Source organism: Notamacropus eugenii, chromosome 1 (assembly GCF_028372415.1).
Source record: "Notamacropus eugenii isolate mMacEug1 chromosome 1, mMacEug1.pri_v2, whole genome shotgun sequence".
In the NCBI taxonomy this organism is placed as follows: Eukaryota; Metazoa; Chordata; class Mammalia; order Diprotodontia; family Macropodidae; genus Notamacropus; species Notamacropus eugenii.
Window position 1 is genome coordinate 737,128,363 of NC_092872.1, and position 17,401 is coordinate 737,145,763.

Sequence of the window (17,401 nt, forward strand, 5' to 3'; positions counted from 1 at the left end):
ATATGACATTGGGTGCATTCTGAGTCCACAGATTCATTCTCTCACCTGTGAAGGTAAGAGTTTGGACTCTGTGGTACAATCAGGAGAAAAGGTGACTCATAAGTCATTTGCAGGTGACATAAGAGTGAGAGGGACAGGCCACATGATGGATAGCAGCTGGGATTCAACAAGATCTGAATAGTTTAGAATTGGTCCAGAAGGCTTGCCATTTACAAATCTAACCAGGATGCCTTTATCCAAATCATTGGTAAAACTGTCAGCAGTGCAGAGATTCAAATCCTAGTCATGTACTCCTTCTACGACCTTAGACAGGTCACTTACCATTCTGGGCCTCAGTTTCCTGATATGTAAAATGAGAGAGTTAGACTAGATGACCTCTAAGGTCCCTTCTAGCTTGAGAGCTATGTTCTTATGACCCCTTTCTGCCACCTTTCACTCAGGGTCTTCAAAATCTGGAGGTCTCTCTTTATTCCTTCCTGCCTCCCATCTCTTCAGCTCTGGTTATGTCCAAAGTAAAGAAGATGAAGAAGGTAGCAGGGATAGGGAGGAAAAGAGATTAGAACAGAGATATGGTGGGGGTACAGAGGGGCTGAGACAGATGGAGAAGGGAGGAGACAGAAGAGGGGGGAACTGGAAAGAAGACAAAAAGTTAGAACTGAGAAGGACATGGGAGGCTGAATTGTGGAACCCAGAATCCTCAAACATGAAGAGATCTTGAGCCAGGACTGTGCTGGAGCTAGCTCATACCAGCTGATTGCTAAATTTTCAATGTGAACATTTTCATCTTAGAGATTCCACAAACGCTACATATCAGGGCTTGATGTATTGTTCTGTTGTTTGTCTAAATTTAAGAAAGTTATGGAGACAATGTTAATAATGCAAATTAAGCTTTAAAATGTTTCATCAATACTTTTTTTTTTCCCGTGAGCTGATGTTAAAACTTTTACGAGCACACCACCGCTTTGTACCATAGAATGTCTGAGGTCAGAGGGACTTTGGTGCATCGACGGACAGAGCAGTCTATAGGACATACAATGTCTGAGCTGGAAGGGGACTTAGAACATAGTATGTCAGAGTTTAGAAGGCCTTTACAGATCAAAACCTCCGTTTTACATATGAGGAAATTGAGGTTCAGAAAAGAAGATTCAACAAAAGTAACAACTAAGTCAAGGTTTCTTGATTCCCAGTCTAGTGGACTTTCCACCATATCTGAGTAGGATTATGAGGAGCCCTGGCTTCTCCAAGCTGGCTGGATGAAACATCGTACCTATATGATTGACTCCAAGGTCATCATCGCTCAAATACCTGGTCCAGTGGGCATCACTGAAAGTGAGGACAAAAGGAACAAAACAGAAACATATACCACTGTCACCTCAAAGCATATTTCTTGGAGCCAGGGCAAAAAAAGAAGAAGGGGAAGAAGAAGGGGAATTCCAGTTCATCTACCAGCTGTGGGTGAACTTCAACCTCTGGACACAGTAGAAAAGAAAGAGACTATCCGAATTTGGCCAGTTTTAGACACACAGCCAATCAAAGGAAACTACTCCCACCCACATGGTAGGAACACAAAGGATTCAGGGTGCCTCCATGTTAGGCTGTCTGAGACTGCTGAAGACAGAGGGCACAGAGGGAAGGGGTAAGCCCCCTTAAACTTGGAAGAGGGATGGATGTCAATCTAGCCAGAGCCAGCAGCAAAAAAGGAATAAAGGGGCAGGGGAGGACCGGTCACCAAGGCTTTGCCCTAGAGCTTAGAGATTTGGCCTCTCTCGTCTCTGATATTGGTATGAGCTGGGGTAAATATCTTAACCTCTCTGGGCCACAGTTTCTTAAAAGGAGGACATTAGAAAGATTGGCCTTTGAGGTCCCTTTCAGTTCTATAACTAGAATCTTATGACATTTCATAAGGTTAAATTCTCCACCTTGGGTTCAAAGTGTCCACATCATCAGTGCAAGGTGGAGGAGTGAAGGGGTGGAGAAAGATCTGAGGGTTTTAGTGGACTGCAAGCTCAGTGTGAGACAACAACGGGATATGACAGAAAAAGACTAAAGAAGTCTTGGGTTACATTAGTGTCTAGGACTAAGGTGATGGCCCTAGCCTCTTCTATCCTCAGAGCACATTTGGAATATTGTGTTCAGGTCTGGGCTAGGAAGGACTGTGATGAGCTAAACAGTATTCAGAGAATGTGATCAAGGGGATGGTGAAAGGTCTTCATGCCAGATGAGGATGAATACAAATCAGTCATCAGTTGTGGAAGATAGCATGTTGGATTTGGAGTCTGGGAGACCCGAGTTCAAACCCTGCCTCAGGTAAAATGCTTAGTTTCCATAGCTCGAAAGTGTTCAAGAGAAGACTGAATGAATCACAATAATAATATGCCAATATTAGTAATATTATTATTATATATTACAGCATAATAATTGCTCACACTTGACACTTTTTAAGGTTTGCAAAATACTTTATAAGCACTGCATTTGAAATTCACAGCTTCACGAGTTAGGTGCTATTATCATGTTTAACTTCATATCTCTGACTATTGGAAATCAACTCATGCCTTCCAAGGCACAAGTGAAGGAGGAAACTGTCTTTCTCCACCTTGCAACTTGCAAAGGAAATGCCAAATAGCTGTCCCTCAAAGAATCTTGCCCCAGTTTTATACTTATCTTTCAGAGATGTGACTGTAGTTGAGACAGAAGAACAAGCCAAGAATTGATGGAAAACTGAAAAGGCTAAATGCCTGGAGTATAGTAAGCCCTTAATAAATGCTCAAGGATTGATTTCACAAATAAGAAAAACAAGGATCAGTGATTTAAAGGGACTTGCGTCACCCAGCAAGTGTCCAAAGCAGAATCTGAACCCTGGGCTTCCTGATTCCAAATTCCAAATTCATCCTCTTAAAGCACTTTTCCTACATTGTATCACCTGCTCATCCCAACAACCTTTTGAGGAAAGTGCCAGGATTAAATGCATTTTACAGACAAGGAAATTGGCAGGTAGTCAGGCATTTCTATTGTCTGTCTCCCATGCCTCAAATGCTCTCCCTCCTCGGCTCCACTTCCTGGCTTCCCTGCTTCCTTCAAGTCCCAGCTGAAATCCCACCTTTTACAGGAAGCCTTTCCTGATCCCTTTTAGTGGTAGTGCCTTCCCTTTGTCACTTATCCCCAATGTATTCCCATCTACAGCCTGATCATATTTACATATTATCTCCCCTGTTTGACTATGAACAAGTATTGACTTTTACTTTTCTTTGTATCCCAGCCCTTAGCCCAACACTTGGCACACAGCAGGCACTTTATTTATTGACTGACTACGATCAAGGGGGCTTGTTGAATGGGGTGGGAAATCTGACTGGATGATCTTGAAGGTTCCTAACAACACATACAGTACAGTTCTTATTCTAGTTGTAATATGCTTTGTGGCTTTAGTAAACTTACAGCTTCCCTAGAGACCAGCTTATCTGTCAAATACTGAACAGATGAAAGCTGCAGAGGTCAATTTGAGTCTGACATAAGGGAAAACTCCTAACAATCTGAGCTGACTCACAGCTTCCTTGGGGGAGTAAACAGGGGGTTTACCAGGTTCTCCCTCAAGAGGACTCTTTAAGCAAGAGTTGAATGAGATGATGAAGCACAGCTTTCGCTTAAGTATGGCCAGAGAGCTCTCCCAACTTTGAGGTTCTGCCTTTCAGCCTCTCCCAGCACGACATGTTTTAAAGCAACCTTTCACCTCTGACATTCCAAGAGTCTAGCATTACATTAATGAGCCTTTTGAGAATGTCAGCTAGCCAGAAAGCACATGTGGCACTGCCCTCTGCTGGATAGACATGCCCCATGCTGAAAAAAAATCCAGGTTACAGCTTCCCAAACTAATTCAGTCCAGGAAAGACTGAAATGAGAGAGGCCCCATACATACTAGTGTAGGGAGCCTGTGGCAATAGAATTTACCCTGCTCTGATGTAGGGGAGTAGGAGAAATTTAGCGAGGTAAAATAGAGTCAATTTTCATACAGAAAATTTGTCACTTGCCTTGGAGTTGGGGGCAGGGGTGGGGGAGGGGAAAGGGAAAGGAGGGGTCCAGCTCTCAGCTCTACACTAGAAAGTATAGAGAGAGAAAGAAAAGGAAGGAGACATGTGATTTGCTATTAGATCTAGCCACAATTTTATTTTTTCAGTTCAGACCTAAACTGAGCAGATCCCCCAGAGTGAATTCAAAGTACCACCATGTTTTTAGACAATATTTTACCATAATTAATAGAATACAATTATATGGTATCTTTCATAAACATGGCAAATCCCTGTACTAGAAATAACCCCAAAATGTTCTTAAGAAGTCAAAAACTAAAGTATACTTGAACTGAACCATCATTAATACATTCAACTATTGCCCACAAATGCCCAGATATAATATTGATTTAAAGAACAATCTTTTTTCAATGTGTCACTATACAAATTACTCACAATCTCCAAAAACGCTGAAAAATTCTCAAAATAGAGAGATCTAGTAACTAGAGGAGAGGATGGGTCCGGAAATTCCAGATCTCCTACCCAGTCAGGTAACTCCCAGATGGGTCACAGCCAGACAAGAGGGGAAGAGCAGGACCTGGCGGGAATCAAGCTGGAACGGACTTGAGGGATGCTGGGGAAAGGTCCAACCAACTCATTTTACACAGAAGTGTAAAGGAAGTCCAGAAAGGGAAGGGAACTCTATGACAAGGCAGCCCTGTGATCCAAATCCAGACCTTTGGATTCCAAAGTCGGTGGTGTGCCCCCATCACACACGGCACGCACACTAGGTGTCAGTGTTTGTGACTGAGTCCAGCTAGCCTTATGCTTTCTCCCTCCTCACAGTCTTCCCACTGAGATTCCCTCTGATTCCCTGCAGATTTGATCCCATGAGATAACATGCTCGTTAGACTGAAGGTGGGGATTTCGGGGTTCTATCTTTCTTTGTATAACCAGCGCTTAGCACTAGCTTAATAAACACCTGCTGACTTGACTAAACTTTAGCTTCCCGCTCCACTGGCATTTCCCATGAACTGCCTAAAGAGATGCTTCTGGGCTCTGAGATGCAGATTCCGCCTTTCTCCTTCCCTCCTCCTTCTCCCCTCCATTCCTCCCCTCCCCCCCACGCCCCTTTCCGGCTCGAGGCGGCTGGAAAGAAGGTTCAGCTGAAGGAACCCGAGAGAGGCCTCGAGGCTCTTCCAGCTCGCGCTCCGAGGAGCCAGAGTGGATCAGGAGGCTCGTTACTACCTACCAGTCGTTCCGCTTGCCCCCACTACTCCGCGACTGCCGGAGCCGCGTAGGAAACGATGAGTAGGTTCAGCCTACCGTCTGACTCTGAAAGCCAAACATCGGACTCTTCCCAAACCGAAACGGTGAACGGGCTGGAAAGCCCGAGAGATGGGGCCAAAGATTTCCTGAATTGGTCCCTCGAAAGCCGGGGCTCGGACAACACGGTTGACCCCTGGCACAAGAGCAATTGGCGGTGGTTCTCTCCCGCACAGTGGGCCTCACAATGGACTGAGAAATCGCCCGCTCATTTGGCTCTTCATCCGCCATCCGTCTGGGTGTCTGCGTGCCCTCTGTGCTCAGGCCAAGGGCCAGAGTGGGCTCGCGTGGTCCAGGAGCCCCCACCCATCATCCATATCCAACCCACCGACTTCTCTTCGAAAAAGAAAAGCTTACCACCCTTCTTACCGAAATTGTCCCTCATAGACTGGGACGACTCCTGGGGCCACCGACAATCTTACAGTCGGTGGGTAAGATGCCAGAGCCGGCAGGTGGGGGAGGAGGGAGGAGGGAGCATGCGGGTGGGATAGGAATGGAAACCCACCGTGGGTAACCGCAAGATGGGACCTGAGCAGGGGGTGGCAATAGAGGAATAGTCTAGTCCTCCCCTACCTGGATACGCGGACTCTGCCAGCCTGCAGAAGAGAGAGTTCGTGAATGCGTAAAGGAGAAAAGAGGGAGAGGGGCTAGGACTAGGCTCTGGTCAGGTCTGAGAGGGAAGCAGAGGCAGAAAAGTGAAAGTGGCTTTGGCTAGGAAGTAGACGGAGCACTAGAGGTGTGGAGTCAGGGGAGGGAGAGGAAGCAGGCAGAGATGGATGAGAGGAGTGAGATCGGCACGGAGAAAGGTGAGAGAGAGAAGTGGAGCCAGGATGAAAGAAGAGACTGACGGAAGGGCCAGGACGGGATCGGAGGTATTTGAGGCTTCACTTAATAAAAAGCATAGCGGATTGGATTGGTTTGGAGTGGAGAGAGGACTGAGGTTGGGGCGGCGTGGTCAGAACTCGGAACAGGTGGGGTTAAGAAGAGGAGGGGCGGGGCCTGGACAAAGGAAATAGGGCGGGCCCTGGGCGTGGTCAAGAGAATAGGGAGAGCCCAATACGAAGAAAAGGGTGTTTCCCAAGTGGGGTAGTTAATGAAAGAGAAGCGCGACAGAAGATAAAAAATGGGGAGGGAGAAGACCTGTGAGGGCGTGCTCAGGAGGGGACGTGGCCAGTACCCCAGTGTGCATGAGGGAAACTGGATGTCTCGAGTCTCTTGTTTCCCCACTTGTAAAATGGGGATAATACTAGCGCCTCGCTCCCGGGTGCTAGGGAGGATCCCATGAGATAACATCCTCCGGAGCTTGACTCTGCGGGCCAACCGTCAGAGGGGCCAGTGGGACGGAGCAGATGCCCACCCAGTCTGATTCTCATCCCTGCTCCCAACTAACTCCAAACCCACTTCTAACACGGCCTTCGAGCCACCCCTGCAGGTCATCTTCCCCAGGTTCCGCCCTCCCGTGGTCCCGGCTTCTTCCTTACCTTCCCTCTGTCTCCTAGCCCCGCCCCTCCGCCCAGCTCCTGGAAGGCCCCGCCCTCGTCTCCGCCCCATTCGCCTACAGGTCAAGCCCCTACAGGCACCACCTACAAGCCCCATCCTCTCTCACCTTAACTTCTGTGCTAGAGCTCCCGCTTCATCTCTACGTCCAACCCTCCCTGACTCCCGCTGGCTTCCCTCATGCTCCCAGTACTGCAGGCCGGTTCTTCAAGCTCTTGTCCCAAGCCAAGGGCTTCCAGACTTCATGTATTCCCCCTGCTACGATCCCCCTTTTCATTCACCCCCAGCTATCGAGCCAGCAGGGGGATCCTTTTCCGAAAGAGCCCGTTTCCGCAAGACCAGGAACTTCTGGCAGCCTCCGTGGGCCACCTGGACTGGCTGCATCAGTCCCTGAAGAACCAAAAGGACTTCCGTTCTGACCGCAGGGTGCGGCCCCCGGGCACGGGGCGGGAAGGAATGTGGCCCCGGGTCCATCGGGGATACCAGGCTGCTCTCAGGGAGAACCCGCCTGGGTCATTGAACTAGAGGCTGTCCTGAAAACAGCATGCCCATAGTCAAGCTAGAGAAAATGAGATCCCAGGGCTCCTATCTCCAAGAGAATACTAGTCCCTGGATATTAGAGCGGGGCAGTGACTGGGGTGGAGAAAACAAAGAAGGAGGAGGAGGCAGAGTAGGGACCTCGGTTCTAAAGGAGCTAGGGAAGGGGTTAGGCAGATAGAGTGGACAGGAGGGGATGGCTATGCTCCAGGATGGAAGGAGGGAAGAAGGGAGAGATGTAGCTCAACCGTGCCTTTCTTCTTCCATTCTTCTTGCCCCTCTTTCCTTCCCATCCATCAGGGCTTCACAGCCCTCCACCTGGCAGCAGAACGTGGCAACCTGGAGTGCATGATAGCGCTGGTGGATCACTACAAGTTTCCCCTGGACATGACCACGACCAAGGGCTGGACACCCCTTCACCTGGCCATTAATAAGGACAATCCAGTCATATCCCTTCAGTGTATTGAGTACCTTCTCAAGAAGGGAGCTCCAATCAATGCGTGAGTGCCAAGGCCCAGGGCACTGGCCACCTCCCCCTACCCCGCCCCCCAGCACCCTCAGAGGCAGCATGGCTAAGTAATAGAGGATCAATTTCCAAGTCACGATCACCTGGGTCTACATCCCACCTTGAACTGGCTGTGTGATCCTGGAAAATCTCTATGACTAAGAGGGATGGAAAGTTGCAGGTCTGCCTAGTGAAGGATGTTTCCACACTGGGAATTCCCCTCATGCAGATAAAATCAGGAGTCTATCTTCCCCCAAAATACATTCATGATAATCCCATTTCTATAACTTTGCATAAGTACTTCCCTCACATTTGCCCAACGAAGGGAGTCCTGCAAGCATTTTTATCCCCCATTTTACAGAGAGGGAAACTGAGGCTTGAAATGGCTTGTCTAGGGTCACACTAGTAAGTGTTTATTATGAAATCATTTAGTGATATAGCCAGGGGAGATTTGGAAGACCTACCTCTACCACCAGTTTTCTGGTGTGACCTTAGGAGAGTCCCTTCCCTTTTGTGGATCTTGGTTTCTCCAACTGTAAAATGAGTATATTGGACTAAATGGGGGGGGGGGGGGTGTCCTGGACCCTGTGGGCAATCTGCTGAAATCTGTGGACCCCTTCTCTGAATCATGTCTTTAAACAGCTGAAGGAAATGCTAAACTGTAGTTAGAGGTTGGTGAAAATAAAGTTGGAGTACAGGGTGGGAGTGGGTAGAGACCCTAGAGTAAGAACCCCTATGATGACTTGGTGATGATGACCTTCTTATGTGTCTATTCTCTTCTTCATCTTCACAGTACCTAGTGTCTATTTAAACCTCAAATACCTTGGTGAGAGATAGGCAAGGTAATGGTTAGCTTATGACCATTTGACAGACCAGGGAATTGAGGTCAGTAGAGGTGACATAACTTGCCCAGGGTCACACATCAAATCTCATGTCCTTTCTGCTACTAATTCCCCCTGCCCTTCACCACCCCACCCCTGGTATGCTTCTTCTAGCCGGAATCGAAATGGCATGACCCCCCTGCACCTCGCATCTGGGGAGGGCATGCTGGACTGCATAAAGGTCCTGGTGAAAGCTGGAGCTGATGTACATGCCCTTGACAACCAGAACCGGAAATGCATTGACATATGTAAGACGTGGAACCACCGAGAATGTGCCCGGTAAGAGCCTCAGAACCCCCAAGGGAGCAAAGGGTTTAGAAGGCAGAAACTGGGATGGATGAGGAAGGAATCAGGCCCCTTCCCATGACCCCTCTCCCAACCCCAACTCAGGTTAGAAGAGCCCCCAGAGTGGGGAATATGAAGGATGAGTGGAATTGGCCACCTCCCTGACCTCAGTTCCTGAAACTCCTACTAAGCTCATTGGGGCAGATTTAGCACTGCCCTCTGATTCGAAAATACAGGGGTCCCATTTCCTGATTAGTCCCATGGTACAGACAGGTCAGAGGGGTCACCTGCCATAGCTAATTAATAGGTAGTCAGAGACAGGTACGAACCAAAGTCTTCTGACTCTTGTACATCCCTGAGAAGGAGAAAATATTCATAGGATTCTAGAATTGAAGCTGGAAAGGAACATTAGAGGTCCATGAGTCTCACCCCCTCATTTTATACAAGAGTAATGGAATCCCAGAGATGTTAGATGACCTACCCAGAGTTCTATGGGTAGTATGACAGCTAGACTTTGCTGAGCCCAAGTTCAATATTCTACCCACTGTGATGCCACCTTGCCTCCTCTCATTCATTTAATGAATGTATTAAACACCTACTACATATGATCTCCAGTTCTAGACTTTGGGAAAATAAAAAGATCACATGAAGTGAGGCTCTTGGTCTGGGTGGCAACAGGGAGGGGGAGGATGAGATCCACAAAAACATGGTAAATCTGTAAGGGCAGAGAGGCAAAATGAGGACTGGAGGGAGTAGGGAACAGGGACAACTTGAGACAGGAAGTGTCTTCTAAGCTGGGCTTGAAGGATGGGAAGGAATTTAAAGTGGGAGGATTCTGGGGCCAGGAAATAACCTTAGCTAAAGCCTGGAGGCAGGAAACTTAGAAGATACATATTGGCTCCCAGAGTGCCAATTAGGAGGGTGTAACCTGAGGTGAAGCTGGGAGGGTAGGGAGGCCCCAGGTACAAGCAGGACTTGGATGCCAGGCCTTGACATTCCAGTCCCTGGCAGTGTGGTGGGAATGGAAAGAAACTTAAATTTGAGGCTATACTTCCTGTGTGATGTTGGGCAAGCCACTCACCTCCATAAAGGGAGGAATAGGGGAGTGGATACAGCACCCACACTTCACCCTGTTTGACTCAGTTTCCTCATCCATAAAATGAACTTGAGGAAGGAAATGGCAAACCACTCTAGTATCTTTGCCAGGAAAACCCCAAATGGTATCACGAAGAGTTGAACATGATTGAAATGACTGAACAACAATACAGAGGAGCAAGTTCATGGCCTCTGAGGTCCCTTTCAGCTATGGTCCCTATGACTGCATTTGAAAAGGGTCCAGGAAGGAGAGAAGAAGCCGGCTGGAGACACAGGCAACTTCACCCTTTCTTCCAAGGGCAGGTGTCCTCTCCTTAGTCTTGGCTTTCCCATATAGACTCCTTCTCTGGGAGAGGCCTTTGGAGGTCACCTCCTCCCCTCCTCTGCCTCCTGGCAGGACTGTGATACCCCTCCCCATTCCCTATTCTCCTTTCCTTTCACTTCTCCTTACCCTTACCCTTCAGTGTCTCTCTGTCCTCCCCCTGAGCTAAGTAGGTAGAAAAACTCCTTCATACAACGCTGACCCTCCCTTAACAACCATCTTAAGAATTTACTATAAAATGGCCTAGGGAAGATGAAGTAAAAAGGTGAACTAAAATATGAATAACTGGGGCTGGGGTGGGGGGTTCGCCATTGTTTGGGGTGAGCACAGCTGGTTCAGAATCTTGAAGGGCAGGAGGGAATTGATTTGAAGGCTGAGCCCCAAAAAGGGTACAAACAGCACTAACCACCTGCCTCCCCACCTCTGCCCACCCTAAACCCAGGTTCTTGAAGGATGCCATGTGGAAACGGGACAAGAAAGACTTGGCTGAAGAGATGGGTCAACTGAACCAGCTTAAAAAGCGATTGCTGCTCATGCAGAATAAATACCTCCTTGAAAAGAAGGTAGCAAGAGGCAGGAAGATGGCAGGAAAGGACAACAAATACATGGTGTCGAGCTTCTTCGGGGAGGGGTTGAGGGAGGGGACTTGTGGAAGGACTGGGGGAGGGAGGTCTCAGAGGAAGCAGCCTGGGTCTCAGGCCTCACTGAATTCCTTTGTCTTCAGACCTGGGGCTCACAGGAAACCCAGCTTCAGCCCTTGACATTTTAAGGCCCTTGGTTAACTTGATACCTTGAGAAAACTACTCTAAGCCTCCCTACAGACCTAACTTCTGCCCATTCTCAGTGCCCATTGCCAGATTCCTTTCTTCTTTTGTCTCTGACACTACATATATACTTGGCTGCACTTTTTACACTTTATTTCCATGGAAGCTACAAACAAATTCAGAATAGTTGTGTGAATCAGACCCATTCCTTAGCACCAGTCCAGCTAACCCTGATGATCTGAAGACAAGCCAGATAGCCCCCCATTCTGGAAGTCTTAAGGAAACTGGATAACCATGGTCATGATATGGTATAAGGGAATCCATGAAAAGAATGAACACCTCTTCTCCAGCCATTCTCATTGAATAGGTATTACCTGACTGTACCAGACACTGTCCAAAGCACCAAAGACAGAGACAGACTTGAAAACATCCCTGTCTTGAATCATCGGTTCTAAGGAGCCTGACTCTGATGTTTACCTGTATGACCTTGGGTACATCACTCCCTAAGCCTCCATTTCCTCACCTATTAAAGGGGGAAGAAGTGAAGTGTCAATTAGCAGACCTCTGAGGTCCCTAACAGCTCTAGAACTATGATTCTATTTAAACAGTAAGCAATGTACCTGTGAGAAAGATGGGTTGAAAATGGATTAGATGAGTCTGGAACTGGAGGTAAGATTTGCCTGTTGTTATTCAGTCATATTCAAGTCACTCCATTTGGGATTTTCTTGGCAGAGATACTGGAGTGGTTTGCCATTTCCTTCTCCTTCTTTTACATATGAGCAAACTGAGGCAAATAGGGTTAAGTGACCCAGGGTCACATAGCACAAAGTTTCTGAGACCAGATTGGATGTTCCTTGACAGAGATACTAGAGTGGTTTGCCATTTCTTTCTCCAGCTCATTTTACAGATGAAGAAACTGAGGCAAACAGAATTACATAATTTGCCCAGGGTCCCACAGTTATTTTCTGAGGCCATATTTGAACTCAGGCTTTCCTGACACCAAGCAGAGCACTCTATCCACTATGGTGGCCCCAGCTACTCCCAAAAACTAAGAACAAGAAGTTCTTGGCTTGTTCAAGGTCACATAGATAAGAAAAGAAAAAGGCAGAATGAGAAGCTCAGTCCTCTGATTCTAAACCTGAGACTCATTTCAATACCAGAATCTTCTCTGTAAAGTTCAACTGAAGTACCCCCTTTCTTCTGAAATAGTTTGCCACACCCCTTTTCCTCCCCTGGTCTCCCCAAAGAAAGCATTATTCACCCTGGGCAAGGCTGTCTAACACCAGGTGTGTGAAGAGACCTGTGCCAGCTTTCCTTCCCTAGCACCTAGAGGATGGGATTAGGGTGGAGCCATCAGATCCTTGTTTACTGACACCTGCCAATGAGTAATCATCTAGTAGAATATCAGGGCAGGGACTTGTTGTATGCCTTTCTAAATACACTGTCTGGAATATTTTTTGATTTTAGTGATAGTAGCATGGAGTGTCCAGAGCTGTGATTTCATTGATAAAGGGAGAAGAAGTTCCCTCTGTCTATGTAAAGCAGCAGCACCTCTACAATTTCTATGCTCAGAGAGTGGCCTATTTTCCTAAGAGCCTAAATGCCTTTACCCAGGATTGCTCAGCCTGGAGGCCAGCCTTCTGTCCAATGCAACATGTTGTCTCTTCGCATGTATTCAATTTTTTAAAGACAATCTTCCCCACTGGTACTTACAGTGCAGTGAGGAGGTAAGACAAAGACTTTAATAATTGTAATGGACAATATCATTCCATGATAAGTGCATTGGAAGTCAAGGTCAAAATGTAGGGGAGGGTGGGGTGCAGAGATCAGGGAGGGGGAAGGTGCTGCATTGTGAAGGGCCTTGAATGGGGAGGGTCTTCACTGTCCTATAACTGTATAGTCCTGGCAAAAGTGTCAGGAGGGTTAAAGCTCAGAATGGAATGTCAGGGAAACTCAGGATGACAGATTTTAAAACTCTATTGGGAGAAAAATGAAAACCAAAAAAGAGATGAGACTTTTGTCTGGGATATATGGGTCAATAATTGATGAAAGAAGGCAGAGATCTTCAATTCCTATTTTGCTTCTGTTTTCTCTGCCAAGGAGAAAGACCTTTGAACTGGAAAGGATAATGGCTAACAGGGACTTGATGCCTGAGATAAGTAGGAAGAGAATAGGAGAGCTCCTAGTTTCCTTTGATGAATTCAAATCACCTGGTCCAGCTAAACCACATCCTTGGATACTAAAAGAATTGACAAATGTGATTGCTGAACCCCCCATCAGTAAAATGTGAAAGATCGTGGAAAATGGGAGAGGTGCCACAAAGTTGGAGAAAGGCAGATGTCTTGTTTTTCAAAAAAGGGAAAAGAATAGTGTCTGCAGACTCTAGGACAGTGAGCTTGATTTTGATTCCTTGGAAAATTCTAGAATAGATCATTAAAGAGATGGTTGACCACCACCTAGAAAGAGAAGCAGGGATACCAAGAGCCAGCAGGGCTCCATCAAGAACAGATCATGTCATACTAACTTCATTTCCTTTTTTGACAGGTTTCCTAAAATGGTTGATCAGGGGAATGTTGTAGATAATGTTTACCTTGATTTTAGACAAGCCTCTGATCAAGTATCTCCTACTATCCCTGTAGAAAAGATGGAGAGTTGTGGGCTAGACTATCATATAATCAGATGGTCTCAGAATTGGTTGGATAATTAATACTCAAGAGTAGTCATCAAAGGTTTGATGTCAATGTAGTTGGAGGTCTACAGTGCAGTACCCCCAGGGATTTGTGGCTGGTTTACCATTATCATCAGCCTCTGCATCCTGGGCCATCTCCAGTCCTGATGAATATCAGGCCACTGGACCCAGATGGCTCAGGAGAAGAAAGTGAGGTTGGTAACCTTGAACAGCCCCTCCCTCACTCAAAGTCAACTGCAAGTTATGTCATCATCTTAATGTCATGATCCTCTTCATGAACAAAGGACAAACACAATGTCTTGGCTAAAGGCATATATGGGATGCTCATTAAATGTGCAGAGATGCAAAATTGGGAGGGATAATTAATATACTGGATGACAGAACCCAGATCCAGAGGGTCTTAAAAGGCTAGATAGAACATTGGGCTGAAATTAGTAAGGTGAAACTCAGTAGAGATAAAATCTTATCCTTGGGTACAAAAAAAAATCAAGTATAAGGTGAGGAAAGCATGATTAGAAAGCAGTTTGTCTGAAAAAGATCTGGGGGTTTCAGTGAATTCCTGAGCTTGTGCTAAATATGAGTTAGCATGAGGGAGGAGAGGACTGTGGGGAGAGCACCTAAAAAAATCTAGTGGGATAGTAGACTGCATTAAGAGGCAGAGCTTCCAGGAAGAGAGGTGTCTTCTGCGCTGTCCAAATCCCATCTGGAATATTACAGTCTAGGTTGCCACAGTTTAGGGATGCTGATTAACTGGATATAATTTATAGGAAGGAAAGTAGAATGGTGAAGAGCCTGGAGGCCATATCATGTAAGCACCAGTTGGAGAAAATGGAAGCGTCTAGCATGGAGAAGAAAAGACTCGGGGGAGAGGAGGGCAAAGAGGGAGGGGTGGAAAATGACGGCCTGAAGGTCTGAAGGAGTGTCAGGGTAGAAGGGTTAGACTTGCTTGACCCCACAGGGCAGAACCTGGAACATTGGAGAAAGAAACAAATTTAGTTTTGACAGAACAAATGTCCTAATAATTAGCCTTATGGATGCCAAGGTGGAATGGGCTGCTATAGAGTAGGTGGGGTCCCTCTCCTTGGAGGTCTTCAGGAAGAGAATGGACAACCACCTGCCCGTAGGTTGTAGAGGGTGATTCTTTGAAAGTACATAGGGCTTGGACTAGAGAGCCTAGGAAGTCCTTTCTAATTGTGAGTGCCGGCCAAGGGGAGAGAGCTCGAATTCTGGGCAATGGGGACTGCTGAAAGTGACCCTCACACTGGGGAGGTGAGGGGTTGGGGGCGGGGGGGGGGGAGGGTAACCTCTGGCCCGATCAATCACGCGTTCCCTCTTATCGTTCCAGAAAGAGAAGGAGGTCCAGAACCGAAACGCCTTCACCAAATGGCTCCAAACTAAGCCTCTGCCCAGATTGCCCAAGGTTAAGATCCTGGAGCCTGCCCCGATTACGCAGGATTCCTCCCGGGTTACGAAGAAATCTGGCCCGGTTACGAAGGAATCCGCCCAGATTACGAAGGAATCTGCCACGATTACTAAGGAATCTGCCCCAGTTATGAAGGAAATTGCCCGGGTTACGAAGAAATCTGCCCCGATTACTAAGGAATCTGCCCCAGTTACGAAGGAATCCGCCCGGGTTACGAAGAAATCTGCCCCAGTTACGAAGGAAGCCGTCCCGGTTACGAAGGAGCCCGCCTCAGTTACGAAGGAATCTGCTGGGGTTACGAAGGAGGCCCCCCACGTTAAGAAGAGCCCCCAGGTTACGAAGCCGAAGCCCCCGCTGAGGCCTCGTCCGCCCTCCAAGAGGCGCCCGGTTTTGACTCCTCCCGCCCGACGAAGATTCCGCTCCTTGGAGAGAGCCAAGCTTTCGAGGCCCCGCACCCCCTTAGCCATCCTCCCCTCTTTAAGCCCCCTCATCCCGAGTCACCAGTCCCCGTCCAGCCCCCAGTCTCGTCGTTCCAACTCCCTTGTCGCTCATAGGCCCCCTCTCCTTTCGACCGTCCGATCGCTAGCCTCCAGCCTGCCCCAGTCGCCCCTGGCAGAGTCGAGCTCTTCACGCCCCTCCGCGAACCTCTACCTGTCGCCCAGCTTCCCGCAAGGCTCCTCCTCCAGGGCCAACCTTCGCCCATCTTACCCATTCTTGCACCCGCCACCCGAGCTGACACCCTGTGAGTTAAAGCCACGGGATGCCCAGAAACTCAAGTCCTCCGTCTCGGCGCCCACAAGCCCGAAGCAGCCCCTGCTGTCCCTCCTAGATTCCTATTTAATGGGCATCCCCCCAAGCCCTCCCCCGGCCCGGCCGTCCTCGCCCTCCTCCTGGACCGTCAAGTGGAACCTGAGCACCAAGCCCGACGCGCGGCCCGTCACCCAAATAGCCTTTCCTCAGGGCGTTCGCCTGGGGGTGCACCCGGACCCGGTGAGGAAACCCGACTTCTGCGACTTCCTCCACTTCTCCCCAGACGGTGAGGGCGGGGTACACATCCAAACTGCCGACGGCCAGTGGATCTTCCCAGTGCCCCGACTGCCCTTCAAGGTCCTACTCCAAGAGTTGTGCCCGAGCCGGCAGCGCCCGCGCCTGAAAGTGCCGGAGGGTTTGAGGCGCTTAGCGATCCAGGACCTGCCCCGGAGGCGCTATCCCGGGGATCAGTGCTTCTGGACAGACTCCATGGCCATGAGCCTCCGGAACACCTTCGACCCAGACTTCATCTCCTTGGTTCGAAGGCACCAGGGCCTTCCTCCCCTCTCCCCCACCTCCCCCACTTCTCCCAGCTCCTCGTCTTGCTCCTCCCTGCACTCTTCAACCGCTCTCAGGCAGTGCCGGACCCTTCTCTTCTATTCCCCTAATGACCCTCCCCTCATAAAGTAATTTTATTGGCTCGTCCTTCTACCACGTGACAGAGTTTCTATTCACAATCCAGGGGTATGGAAGGTGTTGACGTGACAGTATAGATGGGGAAAATGGCAACATTCCGCTAACGTTGGTTGGGTCCAGACTACCCGGGAAGGCAGGATTATGGACCCATGCCTTTGCCTAACAGGATGAACTATAAAGCCCCTGGATTCTCACCTCGTATCCCCATTTTAATCTTCCCCAACCTCCACACACACCCAAGGGAAGGGTTTGGAGACTAGGCTGGAGAAACTTGTGTACCAGGGGTTGGAGAAATCGCCCTGCAGGGCACACTAATCAGGTGCCTGAGGCTCGAAAGCAAAGAACTTGGTGGACTTCGGACTGCGGCTGTGGCTGCCTCTGTGAAGACAGCACCTAAGCCCCCGGGGACATCCCATTCACCAGTTCAGCTCTTTGAGGCCCCCACCAGAACCGAGCACTAGCAAGTTCTGCTCAATCCCTCCTGCTCGCACGTTTAGACCTCTTTTCTCTCGGTCTGGGGTGGAGAGGAGCTAACCAGCACCATGCAGGGCTCCTTCAAGCTGCCCGGGTATGATCCCCTCAGCATGACCTTGTTCAGCAGCATCTTTTCCAATTACAGCGGCAGAAGCCGCT

At 48.5% G+C, this 17,401-nt stretch overlaps 1 protein-coding gene across 1 annotated transcript; it reads left to right on the top strand.

Moving 5' to 3' along the window:
* The first annotated feature begins 5,124 nt into the window (after nt 1-5,124).
* On the top strand, nt 5,125-16,777 carry ANKRD53 (ankyrin repeat domain 53). Its single transcript, XM_072623889.1, has 6 exons — nt 5,125-5,751; nt 7,109-7,247; nt 7,659-7,858; nt 8,859-9,023; nt 10,889-11,009; nt 15,245-16,777. The coding sequence occupies exons 1-6, from the start codon at nt 5,306-5,308 to the stop codon at nt 16,760-16,762; spliced, it is 2,589 nt and encodes an 862-aa protein (XP_072479990.1). The 5' UTR covers nt 5,125-5,305; the 3' UTR covers nt 16,763-16,777.
* Nucleotides 16,778-17,401: the final 624 nt, after the last annotated feature.

Coding starts and splice junctions, on each gene's coding strand:
- ANKRD53 (XM_072623889.1), top strand. CDS start 5,306: ATGAGTAGGTTCAGCCTACCGTCTGACTCTGAAAGCCAAACATCGGAC. Junction 7,248..7,658: donor ACTTCCGTTCTGACCGCAGG/GTGCGGCCCCCG, acceptor CCCATCCATCAG/GGCTTCACAGCCCTCCACCT. Junction 9,024..10,888: donor AACCACCGAGAATGTGCCCG/GTAAGAGCCTCA, acceptor CCCTAAACCCAG/GTTCTTGAAGGATGCCATGT.